This window comes from Brienomyrus brachyistius, unplaced genomic scaffold (genome assembly GCF_023856365.1).
Source record: "Brienomyrus brachyistius isolate T26 unplaced genomic scaffold, BBRACH_0.4 scaffold75, whole genome shotgun sequence".
NCBI lineage: Eukaryota > Metazoa > Chordata > Actinopteri > Osteoglossiformes > Mormyridae > Brienomyrus > Brienomyrus brachyistius.
In genome coordinates, this window is record NW_026042350.1 from 777,060 (window position 1) to 793,795 (window position 16,736).

General features: G+C 46.5%; 1 protein-coding gene and 1 long non-coding RNA gene across 3 annotated transcripts; one reads left to right on the forward strand and one right to left on the reverse strand.

Moving 5' to 3' along the window:
* Positions 1–539: 539 nt before the first annotated feature.
* On the reverse strand, positions 540–13,586 carry kcnj19a (potassium inwardly rectifying channel subfamily J member 19a). 2 transcript variants are annotated; one of them, XM_049003170.1, is made up of 4 exons: positions 12,921–13,586; positions 6,357–6,573; positions 2,266–2,784; positions 540–2,231 (listed from the first exon to the last, which is right to left on the reverse strand). In XM_049003170.1, exons 1-4 carry the CDS (start codon positions 13,584–13,586, stop codon positions 2,155–2,157), a joined length of 1,479 nt encoding a protein of 492 aa, XP_048859127.1. In that variant the 3' UTR covers positions 540–2,154. The 2 variants fall into 2 exon arrangements, with proteins under 2 accessions (XP_048859127.1, XP_048859126.1); XM_049003169.1 differs by having other exon boundaries at positions 540–2,784.
* On the forward strand, positions 12,021–16,459 carry LOC125726740 (uncharacterized). Its single transcript, XR_007388379.1, has 3 exons — positions 12,021–12,532; positions 13,064–13,755; positions 15,277–16,459. It is a non-coding gene; the product is annotated as an uncharacterized LOC125726740 (long non-coding RNA).
* Positions 16,460–16,736: the final 277 nt, after the last annotated feature.

Consider the following 16,736-nt stretch of genomic DNA (forward strand, 5'->3'; position numbering starts at 1 on the left):
AGATGGGAAACTGACCTGGCATTTTAATGGACGCTGCTGGAACTGGAGGCTATAGATCTCGCATCTATAAAAGAACCTGCAGTTTGTGCCCACAAAGCCAAGAGTACTGTGCTTCTTACATGGTGCAAGTAAGTATGTTGTCAGGCATTAGACTCTGACAATGGGATGGTTGCTGTAGTCTTGATGCTAACAGTTAGCATGCTGCTTGGGTACCAGACACACCGAGATCATTATATAAATGTACCTTGTGGTGTCTTATTGAATGTTAAATTTAGTTATAAGCTGACAGGCATTCACCCGTCCATCTACCCATCTATCTTCTGACCGCTGACCTTGGTTACTCGGAGCGTACACCAGGCGACATATCCAAAGCTACATCCTGCAGGGCAGCCCATCCTGACAGACGTACTGTGTTGTCTATGTATAGGTCTGCATGTTTAGTTGGAGAGATTTAGGCCAAATGCCTTTCCCAGTTGTGACAAGCACTTCGGTGTCACCTTGCATTTTCGGGTGACAAAAGGTACAGAAATTACAAATCGGAAACTTGTTTAATTTAATGCATTTAGCTAGTTTATGTACACATCTTCACATGTAAAATATGCGTACTTCAGGCTCGCATGTCCATAGGCACAGAAAAGAACACTGATGTAAATTGATACATAAATTTGACAGCAAACCAGTGAGAGGAAGAAGCTGTTATTTGTGGGTGTGAGCAGGGTGTGGAGGAACCTGGAGACCCAAGTCAGTAATGGCCGGTAAGATTTACGGGTGCCGGTTTAATTTTTAACTACCCGCATTTCTCTTCTACCAAACAACGGCTTCCTGTGGATTTAAGCCATATTGTCCCCCGAGCAGATAATCCTTATCAGACACGAGTCTTGGAAGCTTTTAGTCCTGATTATTATGGTTATAATGTAACTGCTGGTCCCTATTATTTTCAAAGGGGAGTCGGGTAATGACAGCTTTTTAATTACTGAAGAAACTTCCAATCAAATGCATGAATTTTGGAAGTTTGACAAAAGCAACACTCATTTATACAAGGTGTAATTTAAAACTCTTCATCTCTTACATCGTCTTTGAATGACTAGTTTTATCGGCTATGTAACATAATAATAATAATAATAATGTATCAGGCTGGTGTGTTTGGCTCGGTGGGTTAGGATGCCGTGTCAGGGATCGGAAGATCATTGGTTCAGATCCCATAGTAATAAAAGTGATGTCACTGTTGGCCCCCTGAGTTAGGACCCTTAAGTCCCACTTACTCCAGGGACTGTCTGACCCCCCTTTCAATTGTATGTCACTTTGGATGAGGTATTTGGAAAAAATATATTTCTATCATATAAGTATATTTTTGGAGGGTCATCCAAACTCATTTCCTGTTGATGGAGTTAAAAAAAAATAATAAAAAATACACTCTAATTTGATGTATTTCAGTTTACCATTTCGCAAGTTTAATTTACTGACTTAAAAATTACGAGAGATGGTGAGGCGGTGATTCATGGCATTGGTGTTGGTGGCGTGCGACCTGATCATGCAGGATGGAGAGAATGGGATGGACCCGAGACTGGTGTTGACCCATAACTGGAAAGAAAAACCCCCCCAGAAAAAGAATCGGCAACAGTTTTCTTAAAGCCACGTTTTTAGTCATTTATGAACACATTCATAATGCACTATTTCCATTCATAAAGCCTTTTAAATATGCCTATAAATATTTATCAAAAGGCATAACACATTATAGCCATGTTTATTATGCATTATGACTGCCTTATGAAGCTATATGAAGCTCTATAATGCACTATAGATACCATCATAATGCAGCACAAAGCATCCTTAATGGTTATACATTATAAATGTATCTATAATGCATTATAAGTGAGAGCTTCATAAGGAATTCATAATGCATAATAAACATTACTCTAGTGTGCCTTTTTATAAACATTTATAGCCATGTTTATAATGCTTTATGAATGCATTATTATTTGTTATGAATGTGTTTAAAAATGACTAAAAACATGACCTTAACTAAAGTGTTACCAAAAAATCACAGTACTCCAAGTTAAAGTTTTAGTGTAGAAGCTCTCTTCTCTTCCTGTCTACTTTCCTGATCGCCCCGTAACCCTTCTGAGTCCATCGAGTGGTTGATGGCCCCAAGTGTCAGCGATCGGCGTTCATCCTACGCAGCTTGGCAGGGAGGCTGTTCTCCGGCCGGCCGCCGGCCGCAAGGCTGGGGGTAGGGCAGTGCAGGGGGGGGCGGGGGGTGGTGCTGGAGGTCGCCAGTGGACTGGGTCATGGGCCCGACCTCGACGCGGAGGGCTCGGAGCTGGAGCCTGTCCTCAGCGTCGCCCTGGGCCGGCGCAGAACCCAGGCGCTGCAGCTTGAGCGGCAAGTCCCCGGTGCTGGAGGCCTTCTCGGCGTGGTGCGAGCTCAGCTTCAGCACCTTGCGCTGCAGCTCGTCCTTCCCCGAGGTGCTCATGCGCTGTAGCTTGCTGGGCAGCCTGGCCCCCGCCGGCCGCTCATCCGCCGCGTCCAGCCCGTCCGCCGAGAAGACGCGGTCCGGCCGGCCCCGTGCCTCACCCAGGGTGGGCGTTACCAGCGGCGAGGGCAGCGACGCCTTCGTATCGTGCTCCTTCACGCTGTAGGAGGGTGTGGGCACCTCGAAGGTGTTGTGGAATTGGGAATAGTCCACCCGAAAGAAGCCCTCCTCCAGAGACATGACCGGCAGGAAACGGTGACCCCAGAGCACCTCGTCCTCTGTGTAGGATGTCCGGGCCTGGCACGTCATACCTGAGGTCAACATGGGACAAAGCAGAGGGGTGCCATTTTACACGGTCCCTTCCTAATGCTGAATGGGACACCCTTCAATCTCTCTATAGCCATGAGTCGTCAACCCTCAGCATGCTACGGCAAAACCGCCCCCGCCCCCCCCCCCGAGGCCGGCCCAGCTCTTTACGGGGGCCTGAACCAAAGGCGGGTGCTGAGCCTAACATTTGCTGAGTGGGTTTTTCCATTTTCTACCCCATTAATTTAATTTGCATAAGCCTGGTTAATTGTTTAAACCGGATATGCCTTGTTTCTGCATGTGTTCTTTTTCATTTTTTTTGTTTTTAGAAACCAAATAAAAAAATTTAAATAATGTGTTAAAATGCATCTGATCGTTGGTCAAATATTCACTCCCTCCCCCCCCACCCCCCCACACAGGTCTCACTGGATTCGCCCAGATGATCATTAAAATAGCCCCTGACTTGGAGCCTCTCTGGGGAAATTGAACAGCTTCACCAGGCTAGTGTATCGGGTCTGGGCATTCGCGGGCTGCAGTATCCCGCTGGGGGGGGGGTGGGGGGAGGGTTGCAGATTGATTGGATTTTTGTAATTTATTCAGCCTCTGACACCTTTGCCTCCCCCTTGGCGGATCAAACCATTAGAAACTGGAATGAGTGACCAGGCCGCTGAGATCCCCCAGTCTGCCCCCCCCCCCCATGCTGTAACCGGCCTCCTTCCCACGTTCTGTATTTCTCACTCCTGCCTTGTGACCCTTCTGGAAATGCAAGCGTTGGGGGCCTAATACCAGATTGCAGGCTCAGGATGAGGCCCCCGGAGAGCGCCTGATTGCGGGCCGCTGTCTCATAAAGATCACGTGGCTCGGAAGGTGAGCCGTCTGTCGTCGAGCGGATTCAGATTCCGATTTTTTGCTCCTCCTGCATGTCCCGCCTGCCTCTGACTGTCGCTGCTTAGACACATCTGCTTCTGGGAGACAAAGCTGTCTCTCTTAGCGTACAGCGGTACGTTGGAACACAAACATAATTTGTTCCAGAAGGCTGGTCGACGTGCGATTTGGTCGAGGTCCGAGTCGCATTTCCCCATAAGAAATAATGCAAATGAATTTAATCCATCCCAGACCCCCAAATGATTGCCTGTGTAAACCTATCTACCTACCTAACTAATGATAAAACCCATAATAATCAATGTAAAACTAAAGTACACGCAGAAAAGCAATAAACGTGAAATAACTGAGAATCCCACACTCCGAAGTGAGAGCAGACACACACGCACCACCTTCAAGTCTCACTATAATTTCCTTTTTAAGTTCTTCAGTTACTTTCGCTACTTTCGTCTTCGGTTTGCTGCTATTGCCGCCAATATGATTGGCACCATGGTGCCATGATTGCTGTATCACTAAATGTACTGTAGATGAAGCACAAGAAATTCACACCGAACACAGGAACACAGCTTTCGCACATCAGACTTGGCCGAGAGGCACCGCGAGGCATCAGCATCCCAGTACGTCCGTTTGCCTTCGTTTCGGCCCATCAGAACCGCGTCTCTATCTCTACAAGCTTTAGCATGTCTGTTTTGTCTTGTCTTGTGCTGAGTTTTTGGTCGAGTGACGGTTAGATTTTTCTCAACCAACCCGGTAGAGTTGAACGCGTTTCAACCCATACGAGTTTTAGCAGGAACGGTCGAGTTCCAAGAATAACAGGACCTTTATTTCAGACCCAAGTAGCATATGTATTTGGGGGGGGGGGCACGGAGGGGCAATGCATGTTACTGGGGCACTAGCCCCCCCGGCACCCCCTTAATTTGCAGCTAATGATGTATTTTGCACTTTGACCTCTTGGTTGCCAGTTTATGTGAGTTTGTAAAAGCTACGCCATACATCCTCAAATATATTTCTCTTTAAGTTACGTGGTGTGATTCGACAACACAGCGAATGCTGCTTTTATTGACAGTTCAATGGGAAATTCCAGCGGGAAGTTGTTATAAGAAATATACGCATTTCCGGGGAAAAACACAGTATTTAAAAAAATGAACAGGGGTGATGATTCGGTGAGTGACTGGTGATGACTTGAGCTCTGGGTGACTGACTTCAGTCTTATTTACGCTCATGAGGAATACGTTTCTGACCGGTTTGGTCAATCAGCCGGTGTTTGAGATTTCCTGGCACTCACAGAAGGACAACTTGCTGCCTTTGTCTGATGGGGCCCGGGTCCTGTTGTCTGGAGACATTTAGCCAGATTCACTGGGAGGAGAAATTGTTGAGTGGGCTGAGCAGACACTGAAGAAGGAGATTAAGCCGCTGGGAATTTTTCCGGACACAATGACAAGCCGCCAGGGCTGCTGAGCACACGCCTGTCACTCCTCGCTTTGTCATTACAGCCCTGGGCCTCTGTCAGACCTGCCAGGCCGGTTTGGGCCATGCGTGTCCTTTCTGAGGCTGGGCTTTTGTCTTTCGCCGTGTTACCGGCTGCCCCTAAACCTCCGATTACACTGCATGAATAATCCAATGCTAACTTTGGGGGGGGGGGGGGGGGGGGGGGGGGGCTCTATGATTGACCTCTGACCTTCTGTTGAAGGACCTAGGGTGGGTGGGTGTATGCTTGGCTCCTGTTAATCCATCCCCGCAAAAGTAACACGTCCCCCCCCCATCAATGTTTAGACAGCCAAGAATTCCTTTAGTACTTTGTCGAAGAACTCCTAAAAGGATTTCACTATCGATCTGTCTCTTTTACACACCTGTGGGGGGCAGGGACCTTGCCCCCGGGCGGACTTGTTTTCAAGCGGATCTGCGAGGATATAAATGGACCCCCGGGCTCAATCCCCAACCCAACACCCTGGGCAGCTCGCTACCATCCCTATGACATTATCAGTGTCACACGGCCGGCTCCCACCCTGAGCTTTAAGCCTATTAGGTCTTGTGGTTCCCCCATCAAGGATGGAGGAGTGAAGAGGAACAGCAAGGACGAAACAAAGGGTGAAGGTGTCGCTCTGCATGGGCAGCAGGTGGAGCGTTTGAGTGTTTACGTTCCCTGGAGAGACCCAGGCCCCGAAAAAGTGTGTATTCATTTGTTTAGCAGGATATGGTTTGAAATTAAATAATGCTGCTCAGCTCCATCCCCATTCGTCACTGAGATGTTTCTTCTAGCTGTTTATGCTGATTGTAGGGAAGCCTGGAGATCATTAGGGGCAGCGCAGGACACAAGGCAGGGGGCCAACCCCCGAACGGGATGCCAGTCCATCGCAGGGCACGCACAACACAACTATATAATACGGGTGATTTAGAGATGCCAGGTAGCATCAATGCATGTCTTTGGACCGCAGGAAGGAAGCACAGTATCCAGAGGATTCAAACCCACATCCCTGGAGGTGTGAAGAAAGCAGCATTTCACACTGATCCAGTGCTTCACTGAGATGTGGCTCAGAAATGAAGACAGGAATAGGAAAGTGGAATCAGCTGGAACGACTTAAGCTGAAATCCCGGTTCCCATCTCTAGCATTTACGAACAAGAAGGAAATGTATTTCAGTGGAGGAGGTTGGAGCGAATGGAAATGAAGAGACTAGATGGTGGTATGGGCCTTACCTGTAGTCTCCACGATGCCCTCTAAGATGACGACAATTTCGAACTGCTCGCTCCTCAGTGAGCGCTGGGAAAGGTCGAAGAATGGGCTCTTGGAGTTTATCTCATGGCAAATGGTGAGCGGTGACACCAGGAACAGCTGGTCCGCCCCTGTCCCAAAGCCCACGTCCAACTCACACTGGTCCAAGGGCAGGAATTCACCTTCCGGGGTCTGTCGAGACTGGAACACACAGGGGAGGGCGGCCATGTTTAAAACATCGTCTTTCCTATAATGAAACTGTGAAACGAAAAAAACGAAAACCTAGAACCTAGGTTATAGCTGTACGTAGATCTAGAAAGTGCAGTTCTTCTACACTAATGTCCTGCTACTGTGAGTTTATAAAACAGATGTACATGTAAATCCTATTTTAGGAGCCCTGGTCCAAGTTTATCTGATTTTTATGTTGTTTAGCTGGCCAGACTTTCTCCATTGGCTTTTAGGAAACAATGCAAGTTCCCAGGTTTGCAAGTTGTGACCCCGTATCTAAAAGAATCCATTGGTTCTTTGCCTGCCCTTTATTTGAAATGTGTGAACCAGGGTTTTGGAGTGGGGGGATGGCTTTGCATGCCGTCGTGTTTCATCTCTTTCACACTTTGTTATCGCCTGGCACCCAGGATGGCCTCAAATCCCCCCCCCCCCCCCCCCCCACCCACCGACCCCTTGAATATGCTGACACACATGCGGAACTGACCAAAATAACATAGATCGACTTGAGAACTCATTAATAACTTAATATTTTGTCGCAGTAACAAAGCATTCTTCTTCCGTTCGAATTGGAAGCACATGGCCTGAATTTCCAGAACGTTCTCCTGGTTCTGTTGGCTCCACACAGACGGCACTCGCAGAAGTGAAGGCAGGACTGCAATGGCAGCCCTCTCTCTGAAACCCTCCTCGGGACAGTAGCAGGCATTGACTCGTTCGTAATGAATGCTTAGGACGTGCTTCAGATCGCCGGTGTTTATATGGCACTCTGCCCTCGCAGAGAACCGCTGCAGCAGTACTGGCTTGGATTTCACGTTCTCCTGAGGGACGCACTTCAGCTGTCGTATGTAATTTACTGTGTTGCCCCAATCCTTGGTGATCTCTCTCCTTTCCCAAGCTCTATTTAATACATCAGCTTTCACTTCTTAGGAGATAACAATGACAGAGACATCAAAGATGTATCAAACATACCACGATGAGTCCTTACCATCCACAGTGGAGCATATAATTATCTTGTATTGTAATAAAACCACCTACCTATATAACAGCTACATACCAGTCTGGAAGGGCATTCGAAACTAGTATTATTTACCATGTTATCCTCATATGCAGGTAGGGCAGATTCTAGGATTCTAGATTTCTTGTCTCTCTCTCTGGATAATAGGGAGGTGAGATTGGGGGTGATTGGTGGACTTTTAAGGCAGAGCCGTATTTCATACAGAGGGGCTGACCTTATCGTTAGCCAATGATGTGTTTTGAATCGGTGAGTGACAGGGGAGGGGGTGCTGGCAGCCAATCAGCTTTTAGCTAGAGTTAGTGCCCCTGTAGTCCCGCCCCTGTATGTAGGTGTCGTCTCATTGCGAAATCCTAAAAAATCTACCTGAAGAGAGGCGATCTTTGGCAAATATTTAACATAGATTAAAAGTTGTGTGGTATAAGGGGGGACAGTGCTGAGGAGCAGGAAAGGGGGATGGAGGTTTTGCACAGACTGCTGGGAGATCAAGAGGTATCACACGGTCAAATGGGCCACGGGTTCGAAAAGATCATTGGTAGTTCACCTCAGTGAGGGAAATAAGACCCGCTCGCTATGAACAGCTGCAAATAGTGCGTAAAGGGTGACCATTTTAAGATTTCAGGCCTGCCGTTTGATAGCTGAACCCGTAACGTCAGTCAGCGTTCCATTCCAACACGCTCTTTGACCTGCCCCTGAACACCCTCAGCAGCAGGCTGTCCTACCAGTGTATAGTTTTCTCCTTAATTCATGTTACATTCCCCAGGCCTCAAAACATATTGGATAGCTGTGAGCTGAAATCAACACCTACACCGGTCTGTTCCAAGAAAATTACATGAGAGCACCTCTCCAAGCACCAATCCCCATGCAGCAACTGGTTATAGGTTATCGTCCATAGTATGTTTATTCAAAACCATCAAGGTTAGTTTGTAAGTTGTCCTTAAAAGGGAAACAACCATTGTGGGTAGATGAATCGTTCCCCTAATTGCTGTAAGGATGTTTGTAGCGTTTTTCTTTGACTCATACGATTTCTCCTGACTTCTTAAGACAAAGTCATGCCTGGCCTGTCTTTTTATTGGAAGTCAGAACTCTTACGGGTGATGGAGTGTGCACAGAGTGTACTCTGCCTCTCCCTGTGTGTGATGTGAGGTTAAATGTTGATTTGAATAGAAACCTTGATCTTGAGTTGATGGAGCTACCAGACGCTGCCTAAAGCACAGGCCCAAAATTTCATATAGCCAGATGGCGGGACGGTGGTGAAATTGTGCTTTTCTATGCATGTGCTCTTGTTTGTGTCTTTCAGCGGCGTCTTCCACGCCCCCTGCTGGAGAGAAGCATCAATTAGTGTGATTCCAGGATTCCCGGAGAGCTGTCTCGTTGAGGCAGAACTAATCCATCAGCTGGGCACCGTGGCGCCCAACAAGCAAGCGCTGATGGAGATTCATGATCTACACTTTGGCCTTCATTAGACGGAGGTTAAGGGGGGGGGGGGGGGGGCTTTCCCCGTCAAACCTTTCTGCTTTATGGATGCACAGTGTGGGGAAGAAGTGCGGCACTGTTCCTAATTTAAACCACTTCATCTCTAGACTATCCCCACCTGCATAAGCAGCTGCTAACCGAATTATTGAGGTTAACCTGCGTCCACTTTCGCCTCCCTTTGATATAAGACAGGATCGTTAAACAGTGAACGACAGCTACTTCTACAGATCCAAGCTTGGCTCTAAAAGGCTTCTCATTATTCATTAAAGGGAGTCTCATTAGATGTGAATGACACAAAAGGGGCCATCTGCCCCCTACCCGGGTCAAGCTGCCCCACAGCCCAGCCGTCATACCTCACCGCTTTCCTCCGAGAGCGGGCAGGTCCGCCGGCGGCCATTAAACGCTCCGTGCTGAGGGACTATCGAAACAGACATCGCTCGCGGTCGTCTTCCCATATGGAGCCGTGAGATCATCTAGAGAGCTCGCATGGACGGTTGCATAATCTGTTTTGCTGTAAGCGCTGCATCCGTCATTGGTAGCCTGTAGCGAGTTAGCGCTGCTGCGTCACGCAGTTTTGGCCCAGCGTCCGGCCCACTGAAAGAGTGGGAGGCCCCCTCTCTGCTTAGGTTTCAGGTGGATTTCTGCTCTAATCTTGTCCTCCATCGGCTGTAAGGGTATTAAGGGCCACAGAGGGCTTGTTTGTTATACCTCAAACATAGGTTGACATCCCGGCTCATGCTAAGGAGGTCTTGGACTTCCAGGCACCAGACTGCCTGGCTTGGGTCTCCCATCCTTGGAGCAACAGAAACCATCTGTCTTTCAACCAGCCTTGTGAGTTTCCTGTGACAAGCTGCCGATTATGAAAAGCTTCTTCTTTTACGGTGTATTGCGCCTCATTATTGGACCAGAAAACTGTCCATGCACCATGAATAACTGCAACATCTTTCCTCGCTGCGACACCTGGCCCGCTACACCAATCACTTATAATTACGTTTGTTCTCCTGTTACAATAGAAACTGAGATAAATCATCTTGTCCTTCTACCTCCTTGTCTCCCTTCAGGCTCATAGTAGAGAAAGCATCTGTCCCTCTGGACAGAATTGGAAAAAAAACTCTCTTTATCCACCCCTTCCTGCACAGTTCCTGTGCAGAGCATTTAATCTCGAGCTGGATTGAGTCGTTGGTGAAAAGCCTATTTGCATCGGTGCCAGGTACTGATTGCGGTTGCAATCACGACAGTCTCAATAGCCTTTGAAATCAAGGTCTTCAACCTTCATTCAGTCTCTTCCTCATTCTGGAGTCCTCGCTCCTCTACCTCAGTACGAAATATTTAATTTAACAATCAGACCCCCCCCCCCCCCACCCCTCCCCGGACCCTGTACTGGATAAGCCATTGGAAGGTGGATGGACAGATAGCTGGAAGGATAGAATTTGACTTTGATCTTTACTGGTCATGTAAACCAGCTCAGGGAACTGGAGCGATGGTAGGTGTGACAGGTGTAAGGAGGCATGTCGGGGCTCACGGCTGCTGCCACCGGCTGCCTATATGGACACTCAGCTCTGTCCCACGGTAGCTAACCCCCGGTATCTCAGGAGGGAGGGTGTCCACCTGTCACATCTTGTCAACAGTCAGAAAGAGACTTAATCTTTCCAGGCAGCAAATATTTATAACTTCCCCCCAAACCCCTGCGTCTAGGTGTCTCACCTTGTACTTCCACACGTATATTTATTTGAACATCTTTATTTGTATTTTCTATTTTACTTTTATTATATTTATTGTTGGTACTTGTTTTTCTCGATCGTACATTTAATCTTACACTTCATGCCACCACCTGCACCAAAGCAAATTCCTTGTACTTTTTCGCCTGGTAAATGAAAGGATTCTGATTCTGACACCGAAATGTCACGTCTCTCAAACTTAAGTTTCTTGCTTCTCTTAGATGGCTTATGAATCCGCGCCAGTTCCGACCTGTGACCGCTCTTCATTCACACCGTGGTCCTGTCGCATTTGCGTAGTAGACGTTTTTTTTTTTTTTTTTACTCTCACGCCTACCCTGGGGTCAAATTCACCCCAAAGGCAAATGTCATGCGACTTCTCATAGTAACATAATTATTGTAGGAGCGCGTAAGAGTTAATTATTAGTGCAGGTTAGCGTGGGAAGCGGGGAAGACCTCCGAAAATCAAACCAGCTGTATGATTATGAAGCAGATAGGGAGGGGGGGAAACTGGAGACAGCAGCTGCAGCAGTATGCCTGTCGTATTTCCCATTACCCCCCCCCCCAACACACATACGCAAACATTTGTAAGTTGACAGAAATAATGATATTTAAAAGTGCAATGCTCTTTGCCTTGGGATATATTAAGAGGGTAATGCAGTCCTGTGATGACCTGTGAAACGGAAACTTGGGACACCAGTAAGTTCATGCAGGTAACTGGTAAGTCAGTATGTTTCCCGGGGAAAGAGGCTGTTAAGTTGCTGTGAAGTGAGCAATAATGTATCTGAGGTCTCATTCTGCTTATCGGTCTCTCTGGGAGTCCCCCGAGGGCCGGCAATTTAGGTCATTGTCTGTTCAGTGTATTGTCTCAGTGAGGCAGCAAACAAACAAGCACGCGGCCTCGAAATGACATAATTTTACCTTAAAATATGACCCTATTTGTTGGCACAAATAGAACAAAATGTTTAAAGAAGAGAGATTTGACATGTTCTCTAAATTGTAACCGTATGCTTTGAAAAATGTTGCAATTTTGCATATATACGTACAATCTTTCATTAAATAATTGCCGGCTCGCTAAAATTAAACTGCTTTTCTCGCCTGATTTTTCAACACGTAAGCGCAGATAATTGGTAAAAACATTCCCTAGAGATGATTTATAGATGATCCTTGGTGTTAATCAATTCAAGCTCTGCAAATGATGCTGTATTTCATTTCTGACCACAATATAAGGTCCGTGGGCCTCCGCGCTTACATTCCTTCTGCATAATTTAGTCTCGTTAATCACGACGCAGACGGACAGTTCGTTAACAAAGGAGAATCGGCTGTTTGTAATAACGACAATGAGTTAAACCATGGCTTTTAACAATGGACACCACCAATACAAACCAGCATTTTCAGGGTTACGATCATAAATCGCCAGATTCTCATCTTGTTCAAGGATATCCGTCAATACTGATATAATCCTTTTGGTCCTTTAGTGTTATTGCTTGACTTTCTTGGCGTGTTTTATTATTCTGTAGGGGAAAGCCAATTGAAATTAAGAGGCTATTACTGAGACTCAATTCACTTATTTTGGATAGATCTAATTCGATTAATCTTGGAAGTGGACAGTGGTATTAATCTAATTCAAATTCAGCGTAATTTCCATCGTCCTGCGCGGACAGTGTATGACCTGCAGATCTTTCTGTTCAAATCCAATCATCAAACCAGGTATCTTTCACGTTTCTTGGAGGTATGTATTACTCAGGAAGAGATGCCAAAAATAATTGATTTTCTGTCACGGCACTTGATGGAGGACGGTCGTAAAGTTAAGCGTGACAAGTTTGCATGAGGTCTCACAATTACTCCGTGTCCCGTTGATTAGGTGTTTATGCGGTAACGTGGTAATTTACAACTATTGCCTCGTATTTATGTAGCCTACTAAATTCCCTCATTACAATCTGTCAATGAATTAAATGGAGGTCCGCCGCCCGAAATATCAAATTCCTTCTCGCTTAAAAACTGATCGATAGGCTTATATAGGCTTCCCCAGTCCGTAAACGATCGCACTGCTATTGTAAATAAAATGTCACAGGATAACCATCGAAAGTTGACGCGGGGGAAACTCCGGATCGTCTTACCTTGATGAGTTTGCATCTGATCTGTGCGGACACCATGTGGCTGTTTCTTAAGTTTCCAACTCTAAACATGAGGCATAGTTTGCCGTCCCGCTGAGAAATAACGGCGTCCTGGCTGAACATTAGTGTCTCTGCCCGCTTCTTAGGTTGGGACATCTTTATGAACATGCAACCGATGAGAAAGGCGTCCACGATGGAGCCCAGCAGTGATTGAAACAGGAACAGAATGATGCCTTCGGGACATTTCTCAGTAATATAGCGGTAACCGTAGCCGATCGTGGCCTCTGTCTCTATGAAAAACAAAAAAGCCGACGGAAAGTTGTAAACATTTGCAACGCACGGTGTGTAGTTCTGGTCATGACCTTGGTTGAGATCGCCCCTGATATAAGCGATGATCCACCACATTGAAGCCATCACCAGCCAGGCGACCGTGTACGTCAAGATGAAGATGAGCAGGTTCCATCTCCATTTCAGATCCACCAAGGTAGTAAACAGGTCCGAGATGTATCTGCTGGTCTCCCCACCGAGGTTCCCGTGTTGCACATTGCAGCGCCCGTTCTTGTCGACGAAGCGCTGCCGCTTCTTTTTGACGGGCGCCGCAAACGCGGCTGCTCTGTTAGTGTTCACAACCTGGTAGTCCTCTCCAAATTTCCTCCGTAGCGCAGACATAACTTCGGCTTAACCGGGATCAAACGCACCGAGCCTGCCTCTGCGACGTGAAGAAGATTTTACTGGCGCTCGTTACCCATTAGTGGCGTCTCTGATCATTAGAAACGATGGCACTTTTCCCACTGCGTAAAAAAGCGCAGCAATCTATAAGCAACGGGTCAGCGCGGAGGTGAGCATACTGTGCAGTTGTGTGGGTAAAATCTGAAGATCTCGCTCGCTTTTCTATTATTTGTTCTTTTTGTCATTTAGAATTACGTTACAAAATGCCCCAGCCAGTATTGCGCTTGCACTTAAAGGAGAAAGAAATGCATGAAAAAGATTTACTCTCTTGTATTGCAAGGGTCCGCTCGCGCGTCCCGGTTCGTGTCCCTTTGCTTAATGCTCAGATTCCGTGAAAGCTGCACGGGAACCCTCTCCCCGATTTGAAGATACATGCCGACAGAGCTGGCGAGGGGCTGTGGGATATTCCATTAGAAATACTATTTCTAGTACCCGCGGGTTTCATTCTGAGATCAGCTGGGGGAGGTGTGCGTGCGCGCGCAAAGGGACTTAGGACTAGAAAGCGCGGATCCGGCAATGTGAGCGGCGCAAAGCCAGCCAGCGCTGTTCGGGAGAAAGAGAAGCGAGGAGACTGATTCTGCAGTGAATGGAAAGGGAACTCGTGCAATTCGTGGTTTATGTGATCTTCTTCTACTACTACTAATAATAATAATAACAATGATGTTGATGGTGATGATAAAATGTATATCGTAACCGGCATTGAATAATCGGCTGTGGAAGATGGATGGAAAATAAAAATGCATTAAACTACCACCACAAGTAGGACAGTACAACTGATACTACATTTTCACTATAATAAATTTATTTAGTTCTCTAACTATGTATGTAACACTGATTAAAACATATTACACACACACACATAATACATTTCGTATTTAATAAAAATAAATGCATACTGTCGAATTAAATGAGACTCTGGAGTGGGTTTTGGAGTCAGAATAAGAGAAATGCTGCCACCTCCCGAAGATTTAATGTTAGTGCGGTTTTTTTATTTTCACGAATCGGTGCGTTTGGCGTCATTCAGCAAATCGATAAAATACACGCGACCGGTTCCAGAATGTCATGTTTTCATAAAGTATAGTTTCCTTCGGTATAACATCGATGCATAAACGCTTAGACGTACCGTTTAAAATGAAATCTCACACGCCTCCGTTTATTTGGGACGGTCCTCAAAGTTAATATTGTGTGGTTATTTGGTCTTGCGCCCCGTGAAGGCCGCTCAGCTAGCGACCTTGCGGTCTGTACGATGTGGACGTCTTGTAAAATAACCATCAGTTCATAGATGAGAAGCTGCAACATTATCTGCAGTGTTAAAAGTATCAGCAACGTGAAATCTTTGTTCATAGTAATCTTAAAGATTAGTGTCCTCAGACCCAATGTATGTAATCTAACATGCCATACACTCAGGGGGGCGGGGGGTGGGGCATAAAGACCGGGGTTGACCACAACAGTTGCTTAAGTAATATACTTAAGTTAACAAGCAGTCAGTTAAAGTGGTGCTTTGTGTATAAAGAAAACAGGAAAAACACGTTTGATGAAGGTTTGTGTTGTTTATGTAATTGCCTCTTGCTTTCAGATTGTATCCTCCAGTCCAAAGAAATTCATACTTTGTCAATCATCCATTTCACAGGTGCGGCTTTGGGGCATGCTGACTCACAGTCACACTCCAGAACTTTCCACACCAAAAGGAGCAGACAAAGGGTCCGTTATGTTAATCGAGACGGCTGCGCTCGCTGACAGGTATTACTCCTCGGTTTAATCAGTCGCAGGGCCGGCGCTGTTCCTGTTAGAAGCGGAATAAAGACAGCTTTGTGAAATTTGGACTGAATAATGGCTGATTGCTTTGCCAGATTTACTGATTTCTGTCCCTACTAGCAGCCTGGATTGGTACATTGTAAAGAAGCAAAGCTTAATAAGACTCTAAATAAGCGATCCGCAGAGCCGGCCGTAATGTTTCATGGCGGGCTGTCCTTGTCGCTACGTTGGTGGGGAATTGAAAGGCTGTGGTTCATTAAGCCGGACCCAGAGAAGTCGGAGTCGTCATGGGCATCTGGCCACACGGCCGGCGTCCTCTTGGCAGAAGAAGGATGGAGCCGAAACTCAGAATAAATATGTTCCCATCGGCCGGGCTGAACTCCGGGAATTGGGATTTCTCTGCCATAACAAACCTGAACTTCTAAGTCAGACTGGGTTCAGTACAGGTTTCGGTTGTCCGCTACACAGACTACATAGTCCCGCCCCTCCTCCACCCCCCATCACCACTGCGTTCCAGCTACAGTCATTGAACACCAACAGATTGGCGCTCTATTAGAGAACAGGCTGGCAGCAGAATGACGGATAAACTGGCAACTGCAACTTCCTCTCTGGCTGCGCATCGGAAACAAAGCGATAAACCAAATCCGGGCTCGTCAGCCGTTACTGATTCTTGCAGCGAGGCCAAAATATGAGTTCCGGTTAAATATTGTCCCCGCGTTCGTTTGCGCTGATTAACATGGCCTTTCCTTTGCATCATCCAGTGTCCGGCGCTTGTAGAAACTGGTAGAATAGTGTCCCAGAGCCCAACTCAAAAACTTGATAAGATAATTTATTTGCCATTTGCACAAAGTATAGTGGAATTCCAGGCGTTTCGCTTTGCCCATCTACATCTTCGTGAGAGACACGGTTTTGGGGACAGAGAGCAAGGTCAGCCGACATGCAGCTTCCTTGGAGCAGATGGGGTTAATACCAAGTGTAATGATTACTCTGCTAGCTACAGGATTCACACTCAACCCACGACGAGGTGGGTATAAATCCCTACCCCACTGGACTGCACACCACACCAATTATAACTTCCGCTGCGCAGTTTACTTTTAAATATCTAGTGACACAGAGTATTTCACTGAACCACTTTCAGTTTGAAACAACATTGAAATGCATCCAGTTCCATTTTAACATTAATTTCATATTGTGTTTTTTGTGGAATATTGCATTGAACACATCTGTCACTGAACATTGAATTTCTGTAACGGTGGGTCCATGCATTTCATTCTAAATATCACTTGTAGTACTGCATGAAAAATCTCAGCGATGCCAAAACACTGGAAACAACGA